The sequence below is a fragment of the Harpia harpyja genome, chromosome 14, assembly GCF_026419915.1.
Source record: "Harpia harpyja isolate bHarHar1 chromosome 14, bHarHar1 primary haplotype, whole genome shotgun sequence".
NCBI lineage: Eukaryota > Metazoa > Chordata > Aves > Accipitriformes > Accipitridae > Harpia > Harpia harpyja.
Window position 1 is genome coordinate 31,088,158 of NC_068953.1, and position 24,886 is coordinate 31,113,043.

Genomic DNA, 24,886 nt, shown 5'->3' on the forward strand with positions numbered 1-24,886 from the left:
ATTAAGACATGTTATACACATGCTTTAAGTCACCCAAATGGCTCACTGAATAGAAAGACATGTACGTGAAACTTTTGCTCTACTCAGTGCAGCATTTCAAGTTTACAGTAGGGCAAGGAATGCACTTATTACGTGCTCTATGTAATTCTGAGAAATAGAGAAATGCCAAGTGAATTTGTCTATGACTGTGTGGTGGGATAATGGAGGGATTTCATTGAGATGAGTGCTTTTGTGTTACTTTACTTTTACAAAATAATGTATCTACGCTCACAAATTTTAGGTTAACACTCAAGTTTTTTTTGTTTGTTTGTTTTTAAATTTAGACTGTTTTCCTGCCTTAAATAGGGACAGCCTGACTACTGGGACTCAAAGCGTAAACTTTTTGAAAAGGAAGCTAATGCAAAAAAGCTAGGAAAAATAAAATCTAGTTGACTAATTTGGGAGGGGGGGCAGTTTCAAGATCTAAGTTTGCGGTTGGTAAGTTGCAGTTCTCATTTCACTGTTAAAGCAGCCTCCCTTTATTATGCCAGCACAATGGTCCTGTCATAATCAGTTGCATATAATGGGCTAATGCTTTTATTCTCAACAATATTATTCTTTTGATAGAAAATAAAAATGAATGATGTAAAGGCAGACAGTTGTATTTGGATGAAACTATTGCATAATTTGGCTATGGCTACACTAGAAAAATCTGAGTTCTTGAAGTGTTTCCTAATATATTTGCATTTTAAAAAAATGGATGTGAATGAGATTTTGACAAAGAAGGACAAGGCTAACTACCTAACCAAATACATTTTTGGAAAGGTAAAACCTTATATATGATAGCGTAGTGTATGGAGTCTGTTTGTTAATGTTTGTGTATTTTGCAGGATAGCTTGGCTTTCCTATCTACATATAGCCTAAATGCTGGAGAGCTGCAAGGAATATTACATAATGGCATCTGTAAGCCTTTACTTGTCCACGTTTCTTTTTTTATATCAAAGTAAGAAAATCAAAGAAGCGTTTACCAACATGTTAGAATTCTGCTGACTGGTGTCCTAGAAGTTCATTGAAGGCAGAGCAGTATTTTGGCATCAAGTTGTATCTTTGGGATTCTGAAGATTGATGGAGTTGGGCTGGGGAAGAGAAAACTTCCAAAGTAGTCAAACTTTTTCTTACTTTTATGCTCAAATTCTTTGAAAGAAACAATTTAAAAAAAAATTTTAAAATATGTTGAGTAAGGAGCTTTTTTTATCTCAGGCATACTATTTTGATATAAGCAAATGGTTGATTAGCTTGTTAGGTTGAATGGAAGCTACCTTTGCGTGCACGTAAGTGCAGCTGCAATACGAAGTTACTTGTTTTCTGTGACAAAGGTGCATAAATACACCACCACCACACCCTCCATGTAGATATGATTCTTTTTCCCCCTCACCTCACCCTTGCAATGTTTGAATGGATGACTCCCCTGCATTTCATTTTTATGGTAATACTTTTTAGGAAAATGACCCCTTTAAAGCATTTGTCTACATAGTGGCCCTTGTAAAAGCCTTTATTTTTGGGGTAAGGCCATGTCATTTCCCCTGAGGCTGTCAAAACTGTTTCTTGGTTTTGCTGAAAGGGATAAATTAGAAAAGTTAAGCAGTCATGTTTACCTCTTTCTCTGTTCTCTTTGGAATCAGGCTTGCTGTGTTCTTAGTTGATTGTAATAAAAGCCTTTTTTTTTTTTTTTTTTTTTTTTTTAAGGCTGGTTATTGAACACACATTCCTTAGGGAAAATACTGCTTTAAATAAATTCTTGTTTATCTTGAAGCTGGAAATATGCCTTATAAAATCCAAAGAGGCAAATTTTTAAGGGCGATGCCTGTTTATTTATAATGGTAATGCAGACAGGACTTGGTAGCATTCAGGAGAATAACCAGTCATTGATTATTCTTTAGTAATTGGATCCGTGCCTGGCAGATGAGGTTCGGAGTGAGCGTGAACGTTCTCTGTGGAGAATGCTGCAAACTATGTATGTAAGCGATCTGCCTCTGTGCAGGGACCTCGGGCACTTAGTCAGGAGAAGCTTGGTGCTGATAATACAAAGGTTTTTTGCTATCCTCAGTGGTATTTTTGTATTCCTTTCTTTATCAGGTGCCCTGAGGAAAGGATCAGTCCTAATCAATATTGCTTCTCAATTGGTTCAGACAGGCAGAAAAATCAATAAGCTGAACTAATGACATCTATTTTTATTTTCTTTTGGAAGACTGAGGAACAATTATAAAATTTTAAACAGATGCTTCATTCAATTGTGGGAATGGTGGAAGAGGTTTGTGTTTTTTTGGTCGGTTCCCCCCCTTTTTTTTTTTAAATAAAGAATTCTTACCCAAACATGATCTAGATCAGGAAACTTCTTTAGAGTGTGTTGCATAGCTTGGGTATGTACATACTGGGTATGTATTATATTACTTATACACTTACTTTGTGTTGTAGTAGCCACACTGCTTTGAAATTCAGGGTCCAATGAAAATGTCAAGAACTGGAATGCTTAGGACAAAAGCAAGAGTGGTAAATGTCATGATGTAAAGGTTGGAAGTTAAGTCTGGAAAAGATAGAGACACATGCTTTTTGGAATGGCTTGGTAGAAGTGAATTTAAGAGTTTTCACTGGTTGGTTTGTGGGGGTGTTTGGTTTTGTTGGTTTTTTTGGTGGGTTTTTTTGTTTGTTTTTGGTTTTGTTTGGTTTTTTTTGTCATCTTGTCTCCCCTCCCCCTTAATGAATAGAGGAACAGAGGGACTAAGAACCCTCCCACCCCTTTTTTTGGAGGTGTCTGTATGGCTCCCGTTGCGTTTCCAAAATCACTGCCAATGATCAGAAGATGCTGGGGGGGAGCGGGGAGGGTTGTCTTTAATGTGAATGGGATGTAGTTACTAATTGTGTTTGACAGCTGCTCTGAGCGAGCAGGGGCTGGACTAGATGACCTCCAGAGGTCCCTGCCAGCCTCGGCAGTTCTGGGATTCTGTGAGTGGAACCTTGCTTCAGCTACTTGAAGTGACAACTATCACAATACTTCCTCCCCTTCCCCATGGGCTGTGTAAAGAAGTTTTCCTTAGAAGTTTTCCATCAGTCCTGGGTATTCTTGGGCTGAAGGTCAAGTCTCGGGCTAAGTGCAGAATTGGTTTCATTTCTTCTTTTGGACAGTGTTGGTTTGGAGGAACTGCTTTTCACAAAACATTGCCCAGGTTTCCTGCACAGTGTTCACCACTAAAACTCTAATAAATGTTTAGAATAGCATCTTTGCTAAATTCAGACTTATACTATGTAAGCCAGATACTCTGATAATCATAGCATTTTCTGCAGAACAATAAACTCTTAACTGTTTGTCAAAGGCAGAATTAGGAAATCTTGAAACAGTGTATAAGCAGATTCCCCCCCCCCCATTTTTCTGTATACTTTGTTTAAAGATCACCTCACTCCTTATAAGGGTGTCTCATTTCAATATGAGTTTTATATTAACAATTTGATTTAAATACTATTTTATTGTAAGAATAAGAATGAAGAAATTGAGTTGAGAGGAAACTTTATTTTTATGCCTTAATAATTTTAATCATCATTAACTTTGTTCTTCAAACTGTGTGATAGATTTGTAAGAAATATTTTTTTTTTTTTATATGAACTCTGGATTTTCTGCTAATCCCAGTGCATTGCAAGTTAGAAGGGATTTGGTACCTTACTGAGAGCCATGTGAGTTAGCCTCACCTTTCACAAGTCATCACACCAAAAGAACCAGCTTGAATGATCTACAGTATCAAAAAAAAGAAAAAATGTTTATGAATGAGGGTATTCAGGCCTTAGAAGGAAAGGTGAGGAAAAGCAGGACCAATGGCCTCTGTACATATTCCAGTCGGCTGCTATAGTCCTAGAAGGCAACAGCGCTAGAGCAGTTCCTGCCATGATCCAGTCTGCAAGTGTGCTTTTTTGATCACCTCTGGAACCCATGGGTGCACGTGAACTTTGTTGAGAGCGGTCTGAGGGGAGGAGGAAAGTTGGCTTGGGAGCAGTGGGGCTGAAGGAGAAGTTCTAGCTAGGTGGCACCTCGAATTCTTTTTGGTATAAAAGTTAATCCCATCAGCAGTTTTTGTCTTAGCATCATCTGACAATTGAAATGTTAGCACAGTTTGAATGTAGGCAAAGCATAACTGTTGTCCTGCCATCTGACAGCCATGCTTTACCCCCTTTATAACGGGTAGACTGCACTACGTAATGACCAAGTATGAAGAAATCAAATCACTTGTTTCTGAAGGCTACTGGTTCCATGGTGACCCTAAACCACTGATTTTGCAAATATTAAATGCGAAGTGTCTTTAGCTATGTTTTACACAGAGTGGGTGCTGCTGCATGAGGAAAGCTGTATGCAACAGCCAGGAGTGAAGCGGCAGTGAATGTGTTTTTACTGCCTGGTAGCATTATGTTTTCTGTACAAACAGTTCTGTGGGTTTCACTCTAAGTCTGGAGATTTTCAGGCTAAAACCAGGCTAAGTATAGTATCAACCATGGAAAAACTATATTCTCACAAATCACCAACATTTGTTTCAGTTTCACAGAAGAAATCTAAATAATGTGAGGCCAAACAATACATAATGCACTTGCTAAGTGTTTAGAATGTTTTTGTATTTACTGCATGAAAAGGGAACAAAAAGGGTAGGGTTCAACTACGTTGTTGGTTTGAAGTTTTTAAAATGTCATAATTTTTTATGTTCTGTGCATTAATCTAATCTGTTATCTCTTTTGTCTGCATTTGATTCTTTCGGACAATTATTCCATGCTTTTATGAATGTAATGTAATTCTGGATTTCTAAGTATGTGCTAAAACCTAATGTCATACTATAAACTCTTAGCAGTTTTTATCAGTTATGTTTATATTGTGTAATAGAAGAGGTGTTGCATTGCAAACTAAACAAAGTGTTATGGTTTTTTTGTTTAGAATTTAAGTAAGAATTGATTCTTTCAGATGTCTTAAACTGAAATGGTTATGGTTTTTTGGAGGCTCGCAGCCAAACTTGCTCTGCCTTTCTGAATTATGCTATAGTATATTCTCTGAATACTCATTTTAAAAAGTCAACATTTTTTTTGAACTCTAAGACCTTCACTGAAAGCCCAGTAAATTCCTATAAATGCCAAGAGCAGTATGTGTGGTTAATAGTTTGTTAGCCTGGTATATTAACAGCTGAGTTATGACAGAGCTTAATTTTACTTTTCTCTGTGTGTTTTGCAGTCTAGTCTGCTTCGGTCAGATATGGGGCTTGGAAGTCCAGGTCAGCTGTCATCCTCAGGAAAACCTGGAACACCCTACTACCCGTTTTCTGGTACAAATCAACGCCGAAGACCACTTCATGACTCACCAGCTCTTGGTGAGTAATATAGACAGTTTTTAAACTTTTGCTCATCATGCATTTCTGCAGACTTTTCTTTGACAGTTCTTTTTATATATTGGAGATTGCTCTGTAGTGAGCAATTCAAATTACAGCAAACTGCTATATAAGAGATAAACTGGAATTATTAACATTTTCTCTGAAATGCTAGTTTGGATTCAACACTGGTCAGTATTGCTTATAAAACAAACAAGAAACTCCAATAAAGCTCTTAATTGCAAAAGCAATAATGACAGATGGATAAGAGCTGATGACCAGCTGAGTGCCCTTAACCCATGCCATCATTAACTCCTGGAAATGCCTGACCTTGAGGTCATTACCGTTATTTAGTAGGGGAAGGACACAAAGGGGAAACAATTATCCTTTTATATGCTAAAAGTAACTTTATTCAGGGCAATACATAGTTCATTGTAATTGGTTCAACATGCCTTTAAAGTTCTTGGCAATTCGAGACTAGTAGTTTATCCTAAAATCAAACTACCTTGCAAAATATGCAGGCAGGAACTTGCTTAAAAATTATTATAATCCTATGACAGTATTAATATTTTATTCTGGAGATGCTTAGAGATAAATGGAATTTTAGTACTCGGTCATAGTCAGTGGTAATATTTCATAGCTCTGAAGGCTTTCTATTGAATTAGGGAATCAAGAATGAGCCAGCTGTTCTATCATTTCTGCTGTAAGACTGTTGCGAATAATTGGTGTGCAAGTTTTAAAAAAATCTTTTTGGTATAAAAAGAGAGACTCTAACCTGATATTCTAGTTTAAAAGCTACTGTGTTTCAATGTTAGTATGTTATGTCATTAGGATTATTCTAGTTATATGTTTGGGGTTTTAATGCCCCTCATTCTGTATAGCACTTCTATTCCATAATAAAATCTTGTTTGTTGGAGCCATATAACTTAAACCATACTTTACCCAAAATAATACTTCATCAAATGCAAATTGTTTCTTGAAGTAACTTTAGTATTAACTAGAACTGCAAACTCATTGGGTATGAAAATAGTCCTGAACATGCTTGAAACTGTTTTTTAAATCTTTAATTATAAAAATATGACTTTGGAACTTTACCTATGTATATGTGTGTGTGTGTGTGTATACGTATGTATGCATTTTAAAATACCATTTTTGTGTAACTTTTTAACCTGTTGTCAAGACAACCACTGTTCAATCTGGGGTTGTCATTCTTTACAGATGTATTTGTAAGTATTCATTTTCCTCAGAATATGAGAAACAAACACAGCAGTCTTCAGATCTGTTTCAGAAGAGGAACAGTATAAGGAAAGAAAGTTCAGTGAAATTGCTGCTTGGAAGGGTGTTTGAACTTTAATAGAAAAGAGTTGGGGTTTAAAATAGTTATTTTAAGTTGTTGTTGTGTTTTAAAATAGTTATTTTAAGTTGTTGTTGTTAAGTTTTAGCCCCCATTGAATCGGTTTTAGTGAGAAACTACTGTAATAGTAACCTGCTGTGGTTTTGAGTAATGGTGGCTGTTAGAGCATGACTTTGAGTGCTGGACAGAATGTGATACTGATGTGGGCAGAAAGGTTATGGTATGAAGCAGTCATTGAGGGAGAGTCCTAAATGAGACTGATTTTTATTATATACTTGAATATATGATTAAGTTAGTTTCTTGTGCAATCTAGATATAGTTTGGTAAGTTCCAGATATTATTAAATCAAACAAAATGAAGCTGTGTGGTGTTTTCAGAGTAGTAGTCCTATTTATTTTATTCTTTGAAAGAGAAGCTCAAGGGATATAGACCCATTCAAACTGTTAACGGTGTGATATTCCTCTTTCTGTCATGGCTGAGTCTGGGGAACTGTAACCTGGGGCATGGCAGGTGGTAGTTAGAAATTTATGGAAATGTTTTTCCAGAAATGCCAGGAAAAGGAAGTGCACTTTTATCTCGAGTCATGTTTCCAATGGCTTGAGAAAGTATGTTTACTTTTTTTTTTATGGACTACTTAAATGTTACAAAACTGCTGCCTGAGAATTTAAAGCAAAGTGGAATTATGGCTATTTTATCCCTGAGAAGGCATTGCCTGGCCAGGATTTTGACAAACACTCTTTAAAATTGCTTCTGAAGTTCATTGAAACCACCAACCAGTGTTCCCTTCCAGGTGACACTTTGAGTGCAGTGTAAATATCTCTTGAGAAGTCCTTTTACTTTCTTATCAAACATGCCTTATGGGGAATGATCAGAGTAAAGATATCCAGTAGATATTCTCACCTTATCTCGCCTTTATCTTGTCATACTGTATAATAAAATAGTGATTAAATGTTCTGAATTAAAATAGAGCAATAGGAATTTTGTATTTTAATTGAAGACTCAATTGGTCAACTGTAGAACTGGTAATCTTACCAGATACTCATCTTCAGAACATCAGTTAACTTCTAATTTAAGTGTATACCATTCAGATTAATTTTATTAGCAGCTGACTAAACTGGTTCAGGTTCTTGATTTAGGTAGTGAAATTGCTGGGTACTTTTGTGATGTTACAATAATTGCTGGTAGAAGGAAGCACGTATCATACTTCCAACTTTACTATTACATGCAAATTTGAGTTATATTGCCTTTATTACTTAAGTAATTAGGTCATTAGATTTGCTGTTTATTTACAACCTTGCTGTGGTCTAAAAGCTCTAGAAATTTACGTCGTGTGTCATGAATTCCTTTTTGATAGTTCTGTCTTTACTCTGAAGTGTAGAAAGGGATAGCATTTCTCTCACTAATCAGTTCCATTTTCCTCCTTAGATATCTCAAAATTTTACTTTGTTTCTTAGCAAGTGTGTAGGGGCATCAGTGTACCCTTCAGTGTTAGCGTTCCTAGGAATGACTGCTTTATTTATGGAAAGAATTGAAAGTAATTATTTAGCAAAGCTTTATTTTAGAGAAGAACATCAGTATGTTACATTCTTCTGTTGATGTGAAAAACAAATTTCATTGGCACAGAATAAAAAATGCATGAAACTGGAAAATAAGAAATCAATTGTGGAAAGAAAAAACTGTATAGCTTAGCTGTTTATTCTTTCTCATCTGTAATGTAGATACTTGATGAAATGTTGTTTTTCTGTGTACAGATCCTCTACAGACAAAGAAAGTAAGAAAGGTGCCCCCTGGTTTGCCTTCTTCTGTAAGTACTACATTTTTTTACTTATACTAAACAAATTGGGCTCAAATTGCGCTGTCTTTACCTGACATACATACAAAGTACTTAACTTTAGCATTAGGAATTCTATCTGCTGGACATGAACAGCTAGGCTAGATAATTGGGAGTGGTTCTGGAGGACTAAATACACATTTGATGTGGAATTTTTAGATTTCATAGCAGTGATTTGTAGCTTGCTCATATGCTCCTACCCACTTGTCCCTGTCATTTGAATTCCTCTCTTGGGAAGAGAGCTGGGCCAGGAGCTGTCAAAGAAGATCTCCTGTACAGGTCTTTTGATGTTTAATTAGTCATTATGTTGCTGAACAGGAGGACAGACAGAGATTAATAGCTGAGAATCTTAGAAATTTACATTTGTAATAATCCCAGTGGAGCTGAAGACATTAAGATTCGGAGGACATGTACAGCTCAGCTTGCCTCAGTAGGACTGAGGTTATTAATATGCATAAATCACCGAGTCAGATGTTCATTGTGAAGCCCTGGTGGATTTTAAAGCCTTCATTAAGCCTTTCCTAACTTCAGCCTAGCATCAGGAAAGCTTTCAAGCAACTAGTTTGTTGATCCCTCTTTGCTTGAAAATTTATCCTTTGAGAATAAAGGGCTTTGATGAAAAAGGTTGGAAGGGTTTTGGTGGAAAAATCATTAATGGCTGTGATAATCTATTGCTATAGGGGTGTTTTGTGGTATTAAATATGCTTTATTCTTAAAAGGAAGAAAATTGTTTATAAATGAATCTGCATTTAAAAATCCACGTGAAGTGAAAAATCCCCAGTGAAGTGAGGGACAGAATGATTTTTTCCCCTGCTCAGAACAAACAGGAGGGGAGGGTGAAGCTCCGCTGCCTTGCGGGGTACATCTCTTTGTTGTGTAAATGGATGTTGGGCTTTTATTTGGCAGTACTTAACACATGGGCGCAGGTGCACTTGGATGAGTCATAACTCAAAGACGGATAGGCTGAATGGAACATACTGCACCAGCAACAGTAATATAGTGGGAGCAAAATGGGTCTGATCTTTTTATTTTGTATTGAGTCTGAAGTATGGATGGTGTCTTCTAGTCCTTGCATCTCCCCTGTTCTCTCCTCCCTCTCTTTCCTTTCTCCCTCCCCCTGCTCACGGTGATATATACAGAAACCAGGATCTGAAATCCTGTTTTAACTGTACTTCCAGATGGAGCTGAGATAGTATAGATAGCCTGGGGCAGCTGTGCTCTGAACCTGCAGCCTACCTGGAAGCCAGGATTGCAGCTGCAGGCACTCTTAAAAGCTTTTGCTTGCATAAGCACTTGGGCCCCACTAGAGGCTGAATAGCTGCTTGATAAACAAAATGAACACAATGCCTCAAATCATTATTCCCGAGGCCAGGAATATTCTTCTTCTTCCTTTCCTACCCCCCCCCCCCCCCCCGCCTCCTTTTTTTTTTCTTGGTTGTTTTTTTTTTTTTTTCCTTCAGCAGCAGCTAAAAATAGTTTGGCAATTTACATTTTAACAGTTGCGTGTTATGTAGGGTGGCTTTACAGTCTAGCAGATGATTTCTGCTAGATTTCTGCTAGATTAACAAAAATATATTTAAAATGTCAGAGAAGCTAAAACACATAGCAGCGCAATTTTCATGTAATTTATTACTGTAATTCTAGGCGAGTAATAAAGCTTACATTACATGTTTAGTATTTAGTACCATCAGCCAGGTAAAGAGATCATTTTAGCGAATGAAAAATTTCTCTTATTTCTCTTACCAGGCTTTAATTTTAAGAAGCAGTATTTTTCAAATGGTTTTCACTTAATTCTTCTTCTGTGAGAATAGTGGAGACCAAAAAATGCTGATAAATTTTATTTTTATTAACATTGTACCAATCTGCACAATAAAGTGCAGTTACTGTGAATAATCAATTATTGCGATGCTGCAGTTTTTAAGTACTGTTTCTCTGTATATCAATGCTTTCAGTGCTGAATAGAGCCTCGAAGTAAAATGACATTTTAAAAAAAAGTGATATGAGATGATATGTATTTGGAAGATGACACAAACTAAATTTCACTGAGCATCATAGGAAATTTAAATTGAGTAGATAATTATGTGTTGTCTTTATTTTAAATATACCTTGGTAAGAAGTCAGAATGTATTGTGGGAAAGATGAAGATTGATTTAGCCAATAGGTAGTGTAGAGAACTTTAATTATAATAGGGGAAGTCAAAAGAAAGATGATACTTAGTGTTGTTATACAAATGTGTATTTTTTAATTTTTCAGATTCTAAAAGATTGTTTTCTGCAATCTTTTTGTGTTAGTATAGGGCTACCACGTCAATGGATACTCAACAGTAATTTAATTTCCTAGATAACTGTAATTTAGTAACAATCTTTTAAGAAATAATGATTTTCTTAAAAAAAAATCTTCCTTCAGCTTGTTTCTTTCTCGCTTGGATTTGTATGGTATTTTCTGAAATGACTTGCTTTGAGGTTTATCTTTCTTCATGTGTTCTTATCAGGGCCTGAAGTAAAAATAGTTACAGAGAAAAGTGCTAATGAATTGTTTAGTTACTTTCTGGAATGCAAGTCAATCTGAACTTGTCCTTTTACTGTAAAAATGAAATGCACCAGGCAAATGCTTTTTTAAGTTTTCCTGTTGTAATTTGCTAAGTGGTGAGTCATTGCCCAAAACATTTTGAATGTTGACATGCAAGCATTTATGTTAAACTACAACGATTAAATTTAAAGCGTTATGGGGAGGATAGCAACTACAAAATCAGTGGTTTATTTTTTCTCACTGTTGGCTCAAGCCAAGCTTGAGTGAACAGAAAGATTGTGATGTGCTGTTTATATTAAAGTGGGGGATGGGGTGGGGGAATACTGTTCAGTGAGTGACATTATCTTCAGAGATTCAAAACTGTTGTATTTCTGAGAATTTTTCTGATTGTAGGAGTTACCTTAACTAAGCCAAGAAACTAATAACACCATGTGACTTGAAACCAGTTGTAACTAATCGGCAGGGCTGAGTTAGGAAAAGCTGTTCAGTGCACAGAGGGAGAAGAAAGAAAAGTAAGGCTCACTTGGAAATGCACAGGGAGATTGCTATCTAATTATGGATGGGCTATGAGCAGAAACATACCGTTTACACGTGTACTCAGAAAATATTTCAAATTAATATTTATGATTAATACCATAATCAGTAGCGATCATGAGGTCATAATTCTAAGAAAAACAATGTGAATATCATCATTCTTTTGCCATTTAATTAGTCTCACATCAGAGAAATAAGCTGAGATACATCATGTCTGTTGATTTTTGTTACAGAAAATCAGCTGTGACACAGGCACAAATATCTGATTGTTTTCTGTGTAGTGCCATTTCTAATAACTATTTTGAGTATTTTAGACTTTCCACAGTACCTGAAACTATCAGTTAATATTAAACTTTAGACTGCCACTTATTTAATAAGAGATCGTTAAATTAATATTTTGTAATACCAAGACCTCTTTCTAAATTCAAACTCATTATGTTTGTCCTGGTTTCAGGGGATAGATTTCAATACATTTAAGACAATTTATAGCTTGATTATAGGGCCTCCTCATATATCACCCTTTATAGTATGTGTAGAGTCTGTGGGTGCTAATGTATTGCAAGAATTCTTTATGAAGCAAAGCTAGGGAAAACTTTGCACACATAGAACTACCCCCCAAACATTTAAGGTACTTCTCTTTTTGGCATCATGCTAGTCTTTTAAGACTGAGCTTGAGAAATATATTTCAAGATCTGTCTCATAAAGATACCAATCGTACCAGAAGAAAAAGAATAGATCTTACTCCCTTCTGTGTTACCTCCTTCCTCCATCCCTCCCGAAGGGTAAAAGGAGATTATTTGAAATGATGGAGTGGAAAGGATCCAGTCCTCTGAATGTTTATCTGAAACCCAGTTTTTGAGACTTTAATGTTTAGATTGTATTAAAAATAATATAACATTCACCACGCTGAGTGGACTTTCTTTAGAGAATTATCCTCAACGTTAGCAAGTTCAATGTGTATTGAAGTAGCCTGGTGTAAAGCAATATCCTTGGAATACTTTTATGAAGTCTGTGGCTCTGAATGAAAACTTTGGAGCATCCTGGGTAGATACTTCATGTGATATTTAACTGACTGTGAGGTTATGTTTAACTGACTTTCTAGTGCAACTTTTTTTTTTTTTTTGTAAGAAAGATTTGTTCCCACTGGCCAGAAATGGTGTCAAAATGTAAAAAGCAGCATTTAGTTTGTTCAGAGCTGTTCTGAATTGCCTTGCATAGTCAAGGGATACGTTCAACTGTCACTTGTCTTTAGTATCTAACACTCTCAAAGACAGCAGTAACTCGCCTGACCCTTACCTCTGATGCTGTGCTGTGTTTTAGAAGGTGATTTTAAATAGCAAAACTGAGCAAATAAATCCTTATGGATAATGCAACACAGAACTTGGAATTTCTTCCTTGTGACTTAGTCTTTCATCTTCCCTTCTGCTTTATGCTTGTTCTTTTGTCACCTGATTCAAAGGATAACGTTTTTGGGGACTTGCTCCATACTCCTTTTTAAGCATGGCATTCATCTGTGAGCTTGAACAAAAAGCAAATATATAAAATATCCAACCCCTAAATTATGTTACAAACGAAGTAAAAGTGTTTCTTTGAGATTTTATGTTTATTAAGAAAAATACCTGGTTTTCTGGATAGATTATTGTAGCTTTTTTCAACATGACCTTTATTTGAAATCTGTCTGAAAACAGCAGTAACCTCAGATTGTAACATCCCACCCACTCTTTGCTATAAGAGAACATTTAGCTGTCATTAGACGGCTAAGCGGTCCATTGCAAAATCCTGCTGTGAGAGTTCAGATCGAGATCTCACTGAATTAAGGTGAAGGTACTTAAGTAACCCTCCCTTAATAGTAATTTTTTTTTATTGCAATCAGATCATTTTTCCAAACTAACTATCCTGTCATCTGACTGTGCTTAACTGTTGTGAGGTTGCTTAATTGAGAGATCTTCTCTCTGAAAATCCCGTATATACATATATGAGGGCTATATAATGATGTCAAATTATTTCTCTGTGTTCGGATTTCCTGGAGATACTTTATTTTTTAAGTTTTCACAACATATCAAAATGAGCATATTAGATGCTCTTAAATTGGAGTGTAGATCTGCATAAAAGAACCTTAAATGTGGGCATAGTTCTAAAACGGTTATCTGAAAAAATAACATGACTGAATTGCAGCTCCTGTAATTTAGGGAGAAGTTACATTGAATTGTTGCAACTTCTGCTTTACCTCAAAGATTAATGTGTCCATTACCATAAATTAGTGTGGTGTTTTATAACAATAGATAAGGATAAAAGCTTTTTTGAAGACTATTTCTTAATTATCTTTTGCTTGATAATACTTGTGGTTTTGGTGGGAAGGCTTTTATAATCCCTGAAGTCAGCTGGGAAAGTAGTGAGCAACATTGTGCTGCTGGACTTTTACCTGCTGTTGAACCGAGATGTTTCCTTTCAGTTGCTTGCTCAGCCCAAATGTTGGGCAGGTTGCTTTGCCTGTGACTGTGCCGTTTGTCAGAAATGGGCAATACAAAAATGATTGCTTTTTCCAAAAAATGGTACTGAAATTAAAACACTTTAAATGAATCTTTAAATGAAATTTCAGATGAAGATATGTCTTTACACACTGAAGTGAAGAAATTGAATTAAATTACCTCTTGGTTTAGTGCCACAGAGTTTTTTGTAATGTCAAGACTTCTAAAGAAAGCAAGTTGTACAGTCTTGGAGATTTAGTTACAGGATTTCATACCGTTTGCACTGATAGCTAGGATTAGTTGTTAGCATTTTTTCTTTCTGTAAGGAAGTAGTAGGCAGATTTCTAACTGTGGATGACAGACGGATTGCTTGTTTGGCTTTTGATAGCTCACTCGGCTTCATTTGCAGAACAATTTTTCCAAGCAGCAAGTTGGAGTACAGAAGAAGGGGAGATATGCAAAGAAATATATGCTGAGGCACAATTAGCTCTCTGCATTTTGACATGCAGTTTTCTAAAGCTGCTCTGACACTGAATTATTTAATAAATTCTTAAATTCTTAAAGTGTGTGTGTATTGATGTATTAGGCTGGGCTCAGGTTTTGACTGTGGAGCCACCTACAGGGAGATGACACAAGTGCAGGTTTAGCTGCATGGGTTTGGTGAGGGGAGAAAGTGAAAAATACACTGTACTTCAGTAATGAAATAAAAGTTAAATGATACTAAGGTTGGACCAGCAGAGGGACCCCTTAATCACTTTTTAATTTTTCAAATAAATTTTCTTGGCCATATTGAGTTGATGTGAAAAGATTTCTAGGTAGTCCTCTGCAAGTTTCAGTAATGCAGCCTTGCTAATTCATTTCGGGTTTTAAAATTTGTTTAAGGTCTATACACATTTTTAGATTGGGTAGGTTTTTAGCACATTTTGGGATGATGATTATCAGGCTTCTGATGGGATCATTTATTGCCTCAGGATAATAAACATGTTTGTTTACTTTTTAATGCAGCTATGGGTAGTTAAGACCTTCATATAGAGGCTTTCAAACCTTAAGTGCTTAATATTTTCAGCAAAATAATACAACTTTCTGAATTAGAGCAGTATCCTAGCAAAGTTGTATTTGAAAGATTTTTGAAACAAGTTTTAAAACCTCAAATAAATTGCTTTGTGTTTGATTCTGAAGAATGTGATATATAGCACTTTTTTCCTCATTCTTTCCATTCTAGTAAAATATTTACTTAAAAGCTTAAACACCTGAAATTCAATATTATTTGGAAAAGTACTGAAAGAGAAACTTCCTAGCTGTAGTTTCCAATTTAAAAAAAAAAAAAACCACCACTTTTTTACCCATATCTGTCATAGGTAACTGGAGTTTTTTTGCAAACAAAGAAAACCCCCAATCAACAACAAAAAAACCAACAACCATCCCACAAGCCCCCCCCCCCCTTGTAATATTGCTAGGTAGAAGTAATGGGTAGCAATTAATATCAATTTCATTAGTGTTTGTTGTCTGTTCTCTATCCCTTCAAACTGTTCCCTCTTCCCTGCTTATAATAACGTCAATGTTAAATGTGAAGTTAAAGACAAACCTTTTGAACAAGAAAACCACCAAACTATTTTAGCTCTTGCGTAGATCAGTAAATTAATTTGCTTAAAACATTTTCCTTTGGATATTGTGTGGGTTTTGCCTATCAAATTTAGTTCACTGGGTTATTTTAAATTGTCTTCCATACAGTTAGTCTGCTCTGTCTCTGCTGAACAGCATACTTAGTGGTTGGTTAACAACAGAAGGCTATACTTCCAGGATTTTAAAATAAATTAACATTTACTTAACTGATGACTTAAATAGAGGACAGTTTAATAAGCAATTTGTTTTCCCCTTAAAACAGCCAGGTTTTTTTCTTAAGGCTTGAAATCTTGCCTGTTCTAACAGCTACTTTATGTGTGATGTTCCATGCATCCTTTACCAATGATCCTAACTCTGGCCTTTCTATAGTTAATCATCATACTTATTTGGTTTTAAAATAAGTTATACTGGGAGTCCGAAGATGTCTAGAATTTTTTTTTCTGAATTGCTACAGGAGAAGCAGCTCAAACTTACTATGTATATTTTAATTACTGACAGGTTGTTCAGTATAGGACTAATTTTCTATGAATTTGTCTTTTATCCTCTATTCCCCATTCTTTGCCTTTATTTCAGTGGGGCATCAGTTGGGGTCTGTCTCTTCTGTTCAGGTTCCAGTTTTCTTAGAACTGGTAAGAACTTAATTGCTTGTGAAACTTCTCAATGTTGTGAAGTTGAAATGTGGTTGAAATTGATAGTAAGTGCCAACCTCGGGCAGAGTGGGGAGGAAAGGAGAAACTTCTAGGGCAGTTGTCTTTGCCTGATTTCCAAAGATAGCAGGTTAACCTAGCCACTAAGAAATTAAATGGAAATTAGTAAGAATAACAGAATTGGTATCGTTATCAAAAGCAGGTTTGGGCTCTTACCATGTTACCATTTTTTAAGCAGGATTGAAGCCAACTCTCTGCAAGGAAACTCATGATACTTGGTTTACACATGACAGTTGCTTTTGTTGGTGAAAAAGGAACTTTAATTCCTAGTTGCACATATTTAATTGGAAAAGTTTTTGCTGCTTGTTGTGTTTGAATAGAGCCATTTAAAATAATAAAACTGTGATAAAAAGCAATAACCTTTCTAAAGTATTTTCATATTTCAGTCTTGTTGTGGAATATGTTTGACCAGATGATGGCTCTTGTCCGTTGAGACAGTTACATAATTATTTTTCATGTGGTATAATTTTCAGTGATCTGGAGAAATTATGTTTATTTTTTATAAACTCAAGTGATGGGTTACATGCACTTATTGTGTATTTGCTTTGTGGCTCTGACAAGTTGGACAAAAATGTTACTTCACATAAAAGTTTGTTTTCAGGGAGAACATGTGGTTCATTCACAAAATTGTGTTAAAACAGTCTTTGCAAATATTCTCGTACAGGTAGCTTGGTTTATTATTAGGTCAGTATTTTGCTCGGCATCCTCTTTCATAATCTCTTTACATACTTTAGAAATAGGCAGTTTATTGTTTTGACACACAGTACGGGGTCATGAGTGGAAACAATTCGGGCTACAAAGTGCATGTCAGTTCAGTGCTCCTCTGCTGACGGCATGTCTGTCTGAAATCAAGTTTAAAAAATTGGCCCTGTCTCCAGCTGACTTGTTTTGTCAGGCTGAGTCATAAGATTAACCCTTGACTTGTCACCAAGGAAAAATGGAGTAAACAACTGTAGCCAGTACAGTATCGCTGATCCAGCTATGATTCATTTCACTGTAACATGATTCTCTTAAGAAAACAAATTTCAGAGCAGCTGTTGCTTGGCTTAAATGGGGATTATAAAAATTGCAACCACAAAACAAAAACTTACTTGGGACTTCACGAGCTTTTGGAATACTTATCTGGTAGTAGTAGTTCCTGCAAATACGGAGTTCTTGGTAACTTCAAATTCTTCCTTTTTAGGTTTATTTTTCATCTATTCTGGTGAAAGTAAACTTCTGTGGGTCAAAGTTTGATATGCTTGATGGAAGTATGGTTTGATCCTGTAAGGTGAATTGATGTAGCAAATGTCCTGTGAGAAACAACGTTTTTGTACAGTAAATGTAGAGCAGATACAGTGATAAATTTCAAGCATTGTGCACTACGATTTTATTCCCATCAATGTAACTGAGGGTAGGACAACTAATTCCCTTTTTGGTAAAATGAAATTGTTATCCTTTTGATTTGTGGGGAAGTAACTCAGGAGCAAATTCATTTATTGACTCATTATGGAGGTACCAGTCTTCAACCTAGTTTGTCTACAGACAGCATTTGCAGTAGTGTTATTCAGTTTTATTGATCATACTGTTGCTGTTGTCTTACCCATGTGATGGTGAACAATGTCAATGATTTCCTTGTACTGATAAATGTTGTGTTAGTAAATATTACCAGTTAACATTACCTATATATTATTCATTACAATTGCTCTGTACAAGTATAGGGCAGTTGTAATGCAGAGAAGCCCCCCTCCCAACGCTGCATAGTAAAGTTAGTTTTTTCTGCAGTAAATATGTTTTAACATTTTTCCAATTGCTTGTAATACAGGTGGATAATGCTTATTATTTGAGAGGGGGCTTGATCATGCTCTTCATCTCAAGTGCAGCTATTTTGAAAATTGAGCACGTGTGCATGGAGGCGGAGTAGCAATTACAACCATGTTGATGATAGTCTTTACTTCAAAGAACTGACTTCGGTTACCCTAGAAGTATTTTCAATGATATAAAAGTTTGTGTGCTTGGATTATTTCAGGAAAAAAAGGGTTCTCTTACTTCTTCAACTCTTGCAAGCTGAAAGTGCTTTTTCCAGTGTTTAGGGGTTTTTTTTTTCCTAAGTTGTACGTTAGTTTGAATTAGTGATTTTAATCTAGTGTGCTATGAGAAGTAGCACATGCAAAGATCTGAAGATCTTTTAGCATGTCTCATCTGTAGAGTCCGGAACATTAGTGAGAAGCTTTAAGGAATGGCACTGTTAGCTGCAAATCAAAGCTTCCTGGGGACTCTCTGGGGACTGAAATGGGTCTTTGTGGTCCCTAGGGGAAGAAGGAAGCCGCAAGTCACTCTGCGGGCCTGGCGATTTAATAGTCTGAAGTATAGTGATGTTCTTTCTTGCAGCTGCTGCTGCTATGCCTTTTGTATTGGAGGAGAGTTCAGTTCAGATATCACTAGCTTTACTGCATAGTTAAATAGTTCTGCATGTGTAGACTGACTTGCAGTAAAGATGCAAGTGTTCTTCAGCTGATGTCAACTTCAGGATGTATTTGCCAACATACTCTGAGGACAGTAGTCTCCCAATTGATTGGAAGAGTTCACTGAGAAAGCATTTGAAGCTGGAGGTGTGAATATTTTTTGTCAGTGTGTGTATATTTTGTATATTTACAGACACTACAGTAGTTACATCCTGAGATAATGGACAATATACAGAAGACTCACGAAGATTTTTATCTGACCATAGTATTCTACTGTATTCAATTTGTCACTCTTGTGGATCTTTTTAATTCAGAAGATTTCACAGACACACAAGGTGCTTGGCAGAATGAACCAAATTTCTGCAACTCGCTTTCTTTCCCTGTAAATTGCTGATTTGAACTTTGCCCATTTTTTTCCTTATCCTGAATTATTTTCCTGCTTTTGTCAGGAGGGAGGCAGGGAGAATTCACAGCATTGGCAGTTGACACAGAGGTGGGGAAATGTGGTTTTGCTTTAACCTTTTTTTCCCTGGATTGAAATGCATATCTGACTTAATCAGGAGCTCAGTTAATAACCAACTGCATTCATATATAGAAAATAAAAAAATGTACACCTCATTAAGAGTTAATGTTAGTTAATGCCAGTGTTCAGTGGCAAAGCAAAAAGACTTAGCAGGCATAGATAATGTCCAAATATTGAGGGAATTTTTGTGCTGGAAGTTGCAGTCTGTTTGCTGTATTGTGTAATTCACGTTCTTGTGATGTGCCAAAGTTGTCGGGGGTGTGTCCCCCCCCCTTCTCTTTTCTTCCCCGTCTTATCTGGGCACAGAACTGCTTTTTTCATACAAAAATGTATTCTACACCGTAAAGGGAGTCTGGGCTTACGTTTCCACAGAACCATCGTACTTTGTGTACTGTGTCTTCAAAATGGATTTTGGATGACTCCATAGAACGAAAATATTTACATGATTTTTTAATGATTATTTTTAAGCCAAGCGTCTTGTGTATGTGTCGTCTTTGCGTTAGGGTCCGATCATCGCGTAGGCTCGCCGCTGAGAGGGCAGTCCGCGTCCTGCTGGCTCACGGCCCGGGGCCCGGGAAGCGCAGGCCGCCTGCGGGGTTTCGCTGCCTGGGCGCTCCGGCTTTCCCGTGGGACTCGCTCCCAGCAGCTCCCCGTGGCCTCGGCAGGCGTTCGCCAAAGTTGGAAGTAACTTTAGGCAGAGCCAGATGGCCGTGTGGCTGGAGCCGCACCAAGCGGCGTCTCCGCTGCCACAAGCGCTCTAATTAAATTAAAACAAAAAGCAGAAGATTGAGTCGCTCGGGACGTATCCATTTGCTGATGCCTCGCAGCTCGCCATTTACTGGGATGCGCACGCCGATCTCTCGGCGGCCGCAGACCCGGGCGCGTGCGGGCTGGTGCGCGTGCCCCCTCCCTCCCTTTTGCTGCTTGGCGAGGTCCGGGCCGCGGCGGGCAGAGGCGGAGGAGCGGAGGGCCGGCGGGGGCCCCGCGCCCGGCCCTACCCCCGCGCCCGGCCGGAGATGGTTCAGTCCTGCTTTGCATAAGTCGCCTTTGAGGCGCTCCATGTGCGCGGGCGGCGCGGAGAAGCGGGCGGGCGGCCGGGTGGATGTCGTGGAGAGAGGCGGTGCACTTCAGCCCGGCCCGCCGCCAGCCTCGCCATGTACTGCGCGTACCCCGTCCCCGGGGTGGGCAGCAACTCCCTCATGTACTACTACAACGGGAAGACGGTAAGGGCGGCCGCCTTTGTTCGGGAGCTGCTGGGCGCCGGGCAGCCGTGCTGGGCTGCCGGCCGCTCCTCGGGCAAATACAAGTTCACAGCGTGGGGGTCCCCCCGCGAGTCCGGCGCTGAGCCGCGCGCGGCCCCTCTGAGGGCGGGGGGTGCTTTCCGGGAGGCAACCTGTTCCCCTGCCGGAGCAAAGGGGTTGGGGCGGGGGAGGTGAGTGGTCTTTAAAAGAAACTACACCGGGCTTCGTGGGCTGCTTTGTGTAGCGGGGGTGGGGGGGTGACAGTCTCCTCAGTTCTGTACAGGAACACCAAGTCCGGCTCCGCGGGAGCGTGGAGGGCGGTAGCCCGCAGCCAGGCGGCGCTCGGGGCCGGGGCCGGGGCCGCGCTGCCCGCGCCGCTCCCGCCCTGCCCGCTCCGGACCCCGGTCCCGGTCCCGCTCACGCCGGCTGCGGCTGAGGTGCCGGCAGCGCGGCGCGCGCTGCAGAGCGCAGCCACGTTCGGGTTCCTGCGTGCTTGGCGGCTTTTCCTTGGGGTTTGGTGGGTTTTTTTCGGTTGTTTGTATTTTGTTTTGGTGGGGGGTTTGTGGTTTTTTTGTGTTTTGCGTTTTGGTTTTTTTTAACCTCTCCTCTTCCAAATGACTGCAGAGCAGCTTTCCTGAGTGCGCTTCGGTAATCGCTGCTCCGGCTTGACCGATCACCAGGTCCCGAGCCCTGGCCGTGGCATCGGTAACGCGCCGCGCTGCCGGGCGCTGTGCAATATGAGTAACGTAGCATCCGCTAGCCAGCTATTAACGTTGCCTTGCCCAGAGCTGGTCGTTTCACTTGTAGGATTCTGAAATGATCAAAATATTGCTACAACTACTGGAGGAAGAGGAAAAAAAAAAAAAAGGCAGATTCTGAAAAAAATCAAATCTCCTCTCTATATTTTAACTTTTTGGAAATCGAAGGGGATATTTCTGTTTCATGGTTGACACTTAAAATTTTTAAGTGCATGTGACGACAGTTCTGATTTTTGTGTGTAAAAAAACTAGCACACAATGGTAAATTTAACTGGTTTTTCCAGTCTATGTTCTATGTGGTTTAGTCTTTTTTCTGTTACAAAAACAATATTAAATAGAAAAAAAAGAGATGCTGATACAGATCTTTTTTGTGGTGTGTGTGTTTGGGTTTTTTTTCTTTACTTCTGTTTCTCCTCTCGTGGGCCTATGTGAGCTCTGCCTTCATTAGTAAACTTTTTGCCAAGATTTTTATTCAATGATAATTAAACAATGGGTTTTTATACTTATTAAAGACACCGTGTATGAGCTTCTTGAATAATAGAAAAGATACTGGAGGAGAGGTTAGGGGAATGAGTAAAATTGCTTGTCTCTATTTCATTTCCTTTGGTATAAATGCCAGCTGTCTTTCAAATATGAAATAATTTTTCCTTCATGTCTGCTCCTAGGCTAAAACAATCTGTTTGAAGTTTTATGTGAAGATATATATAAGACTTAAGTAAAATTAACTATACAATACCCCTGAAGCAAAGGGAATATAACTTGCATGGAGTTTTGATTTTATTCTTTCTAGAGCACAGATCACTCTGTTACAACATTTCTCTTTGTTCTTGTAGCAGGAAAAAAAGGCTTTGATCTTATTAAGTATTTCCAGGCATATAGTAGATGGAAGTGCTGGTACTGTAGGAGAGCATGGCTTGAAAATTGATAGCATGTGCCTGTTATGGGTCAGAGGTGACCTTTATGAGCTTGAAGAGTTAGTAAATAGATGACAAATCATATGATGATCTTATATCGTGTTGCCCAAGGTTTTTGGGGTTTTTGTTTTGGGTTTTTTTTTTTAACATCTTGCTAGCTTTTAGCATTTTTTCTTTCCTAGGAATTCTGCAAGTTGAACTAAATTACTAATTTAAATATACAGAAGGAAGATATGTGAAAACGGGGGTGGGGTGGGTTTTGTCTTACAGTTTTTGAAGCACACATCTAGGTGTGCATGCCAAATCTTCATATGAATGTTTCCATACCACGAGAACAGTACATACCCTAATTTTGATGTCTTACTGCTTTTATTTGTGGTGTTTGATCAATTAGTAGTTGATAGTATGCACCTTATTGAGTTTGAGATTTTTATTTAGATTATTGCATTAGGTTTTGGATACAGACATTCTTTGATACTTGGTGATGTATATAAAATCTGATTTATTTACACACAGGGTAGTGGGCAATGACATAGAAAATGTGTGGTTTAAACTTTTCATTAAATATGTTTTGTTCTTTTCAACTTCTTAAATTTGTAAGCCAGAAGAAAGCTTAATATTAAGCTAAAAAAAAAAAAGTATCTGAGGGCCCCAATAGATGGTCATGTGTGCCCTGGCACATAAATTACAAGTTTTAAAATTAAGTCGGGGGTTTTACTATTAGAATAGGTTAAGTTTTTGTAATTTCTGTATGTTTTGGGAGGGACATGTGAAAATGAAAAGTAGTGTTTTAATACAAATCCCTTGCTAAGGAGTAAGATTTTAGTAATAGGTGTTATAAAAAAAAAAGTTTCAAGAATCCTCACCAAATTAAAAAGAAAAAAAGATCTTAATCTGTTTTGTAAATAAAATACAGCACTTGCACTGCACTGAGCTAGAAGATTTAGCCTGTGGTGGGGTTTTTTTTGGTTTTTTGGTTTTTTTTTTTTTGGGTCCTTCACCTGTTGATCTATAGAAAATATTCTCAGTTTATGGAAGGCTTACAAAATTCTAATACAGAGCTTTTGGGAAAAAAGTAAATTAAAACATTTATCTCTCTTTAAAGTTCTTTAAAGTTTTACCTTTTCTTCTCTTTCATTCAAGAGCTATGCTACAGACCCCAAAAAATCAAAACACCTAACCCCCACTGAAAAAAAAAAAGCTGCAAAAATATTTATTTAGAAATAATAGGATAAATTTAAATTATACCTGTTAAACATTCTGATTTTGTTCTTTTTTTAACTAATAAATAATTAAGCAAACTTCTTCATTCACCAGAGCCTTTTCATTTAAATTTTATAAAATGCAATGGCAGCAAAATAATATTTAAGTAATAGAAGTTTTATATCTTCTTTGTGCATAAAGAGTAAAATATAGACTTGAAAGATTTCCACTTTTTTCAGTTAACCTACAAGTTCGGAAATAAATTGGTTATTTTCTAAATGTACTGTAGAATTATTTTTATATAGATCACAGTAATTTTGTCGGTTACCACCAAAACAAATCATTTTAAGGAACAATATTCATTATATTTTATTTTGTCACCTATGACTATTTCATATGAGTATAAATTTGTGAATATATTACACGTTACTGTTGTATTCTGCGCATTGTATGGGTTAATTCAATGTACCAGACTCTGTATGAGTATTTTTTATTATTGAATAAATATTTGTTTTTCTCAGCATAGGCTGAGACTTTATTGAGCCCTTTTCCAAGGCAGAGTTACTACATCTTTCACGGTAGATTTCTACAACACCTATTTAAAAAGGGAGAAAAAAAATCAGCAGGGAGATATATTTTGCATATATGTAATGCTTTATGATTTGGTTTTTTTGTAAACTAGGTTGTATAGGGATTTTTTTGAGAAAATGTTTTGTCTTGACAATTTTCAGAGTGTAAAAGGCTATTTATAAATGTGTCATGTGTGTGCATATGTACGTATGGGCACGTGTGTAGAGATGAATAAATACACACAAGTATGAGTAGGTATGTGTATATTTGGGTATTTTTTAATGGAGAAAATGCCTGTCTTGCAGCCATCGCTCTCAGAGTTATGGCAGAGACAAACATGTTAATAATATTGCATGATGCTTAGATGGCACGGCAGCATGCCTTTCTGTAGCTGTTGCACAATAAATAATGTAGTAAGTCTTTTAACATCAATGCAAAGTGTTTTCAGTTTGTAAATTTTGGAGCAACCAGGTGCTAAAAAGAATTATTCAATTCTGCTTTTATTAGTATTGGGCCAGTTAGTGTACAGGGAAGAAAAGTACAATTAAAGCTGTTCTGTACCATATGCTGCCCACAGCAACTCAGACAAGGTCAAAGCTAACATTTGTAAGTCAGGACAAATATAAGATCATCTGGAAAATCTCTAGGGGTACATGGCTGTGGACGTTGAATAAAGACAGGTAGTAAACACTGGTCAGCTGGATTTTTTTTTTTCTTTTTTTTTTCTTTTCTGTTCCTCACCCTTCTCTTTCCCTTCCCCATCCCCATAAAAAATGATGAGTTGCAAGGCATCAGCCCAAGAGAGTTTTCCCTGCTCC

General features: G+C 37.5%; 1 protein-coding gene across 12 annotated transcripts in view; it reads left to right on the plus strand.

The window, feature by feature from the left end:
• TCF12 (transcription factor 12) overlaps window positions 1-24,886 on the plus strand; it is a 174,752-nt gene that overhangs the window by 113,461 nt on the left and 36,405 nt on the right. For 10 of the 12 annotated variants that reach the window (XM_052807253.1, XM_052807257.1, XM_052807258.1 and 7 more), the window contains 2 exons: window positions 5,237-5,372; window positions 8,475-8,527. In XM_052807253.1, coding sequence (XP_052663213.1) covers window positions 5,237-5,372; window positions 8,475-8,527 — 189 coding nt within the window. Of the gene's footprint in view, window positions 1-5,236; window positions 5,373-8,474; window positions 8,528-20,449; window positions 20,606-24,886 lie in introns of those variants that run through there. The other 2 variants (XM_052807263.1, XM_052807265.1) reach the window with 2 other exon arrangements.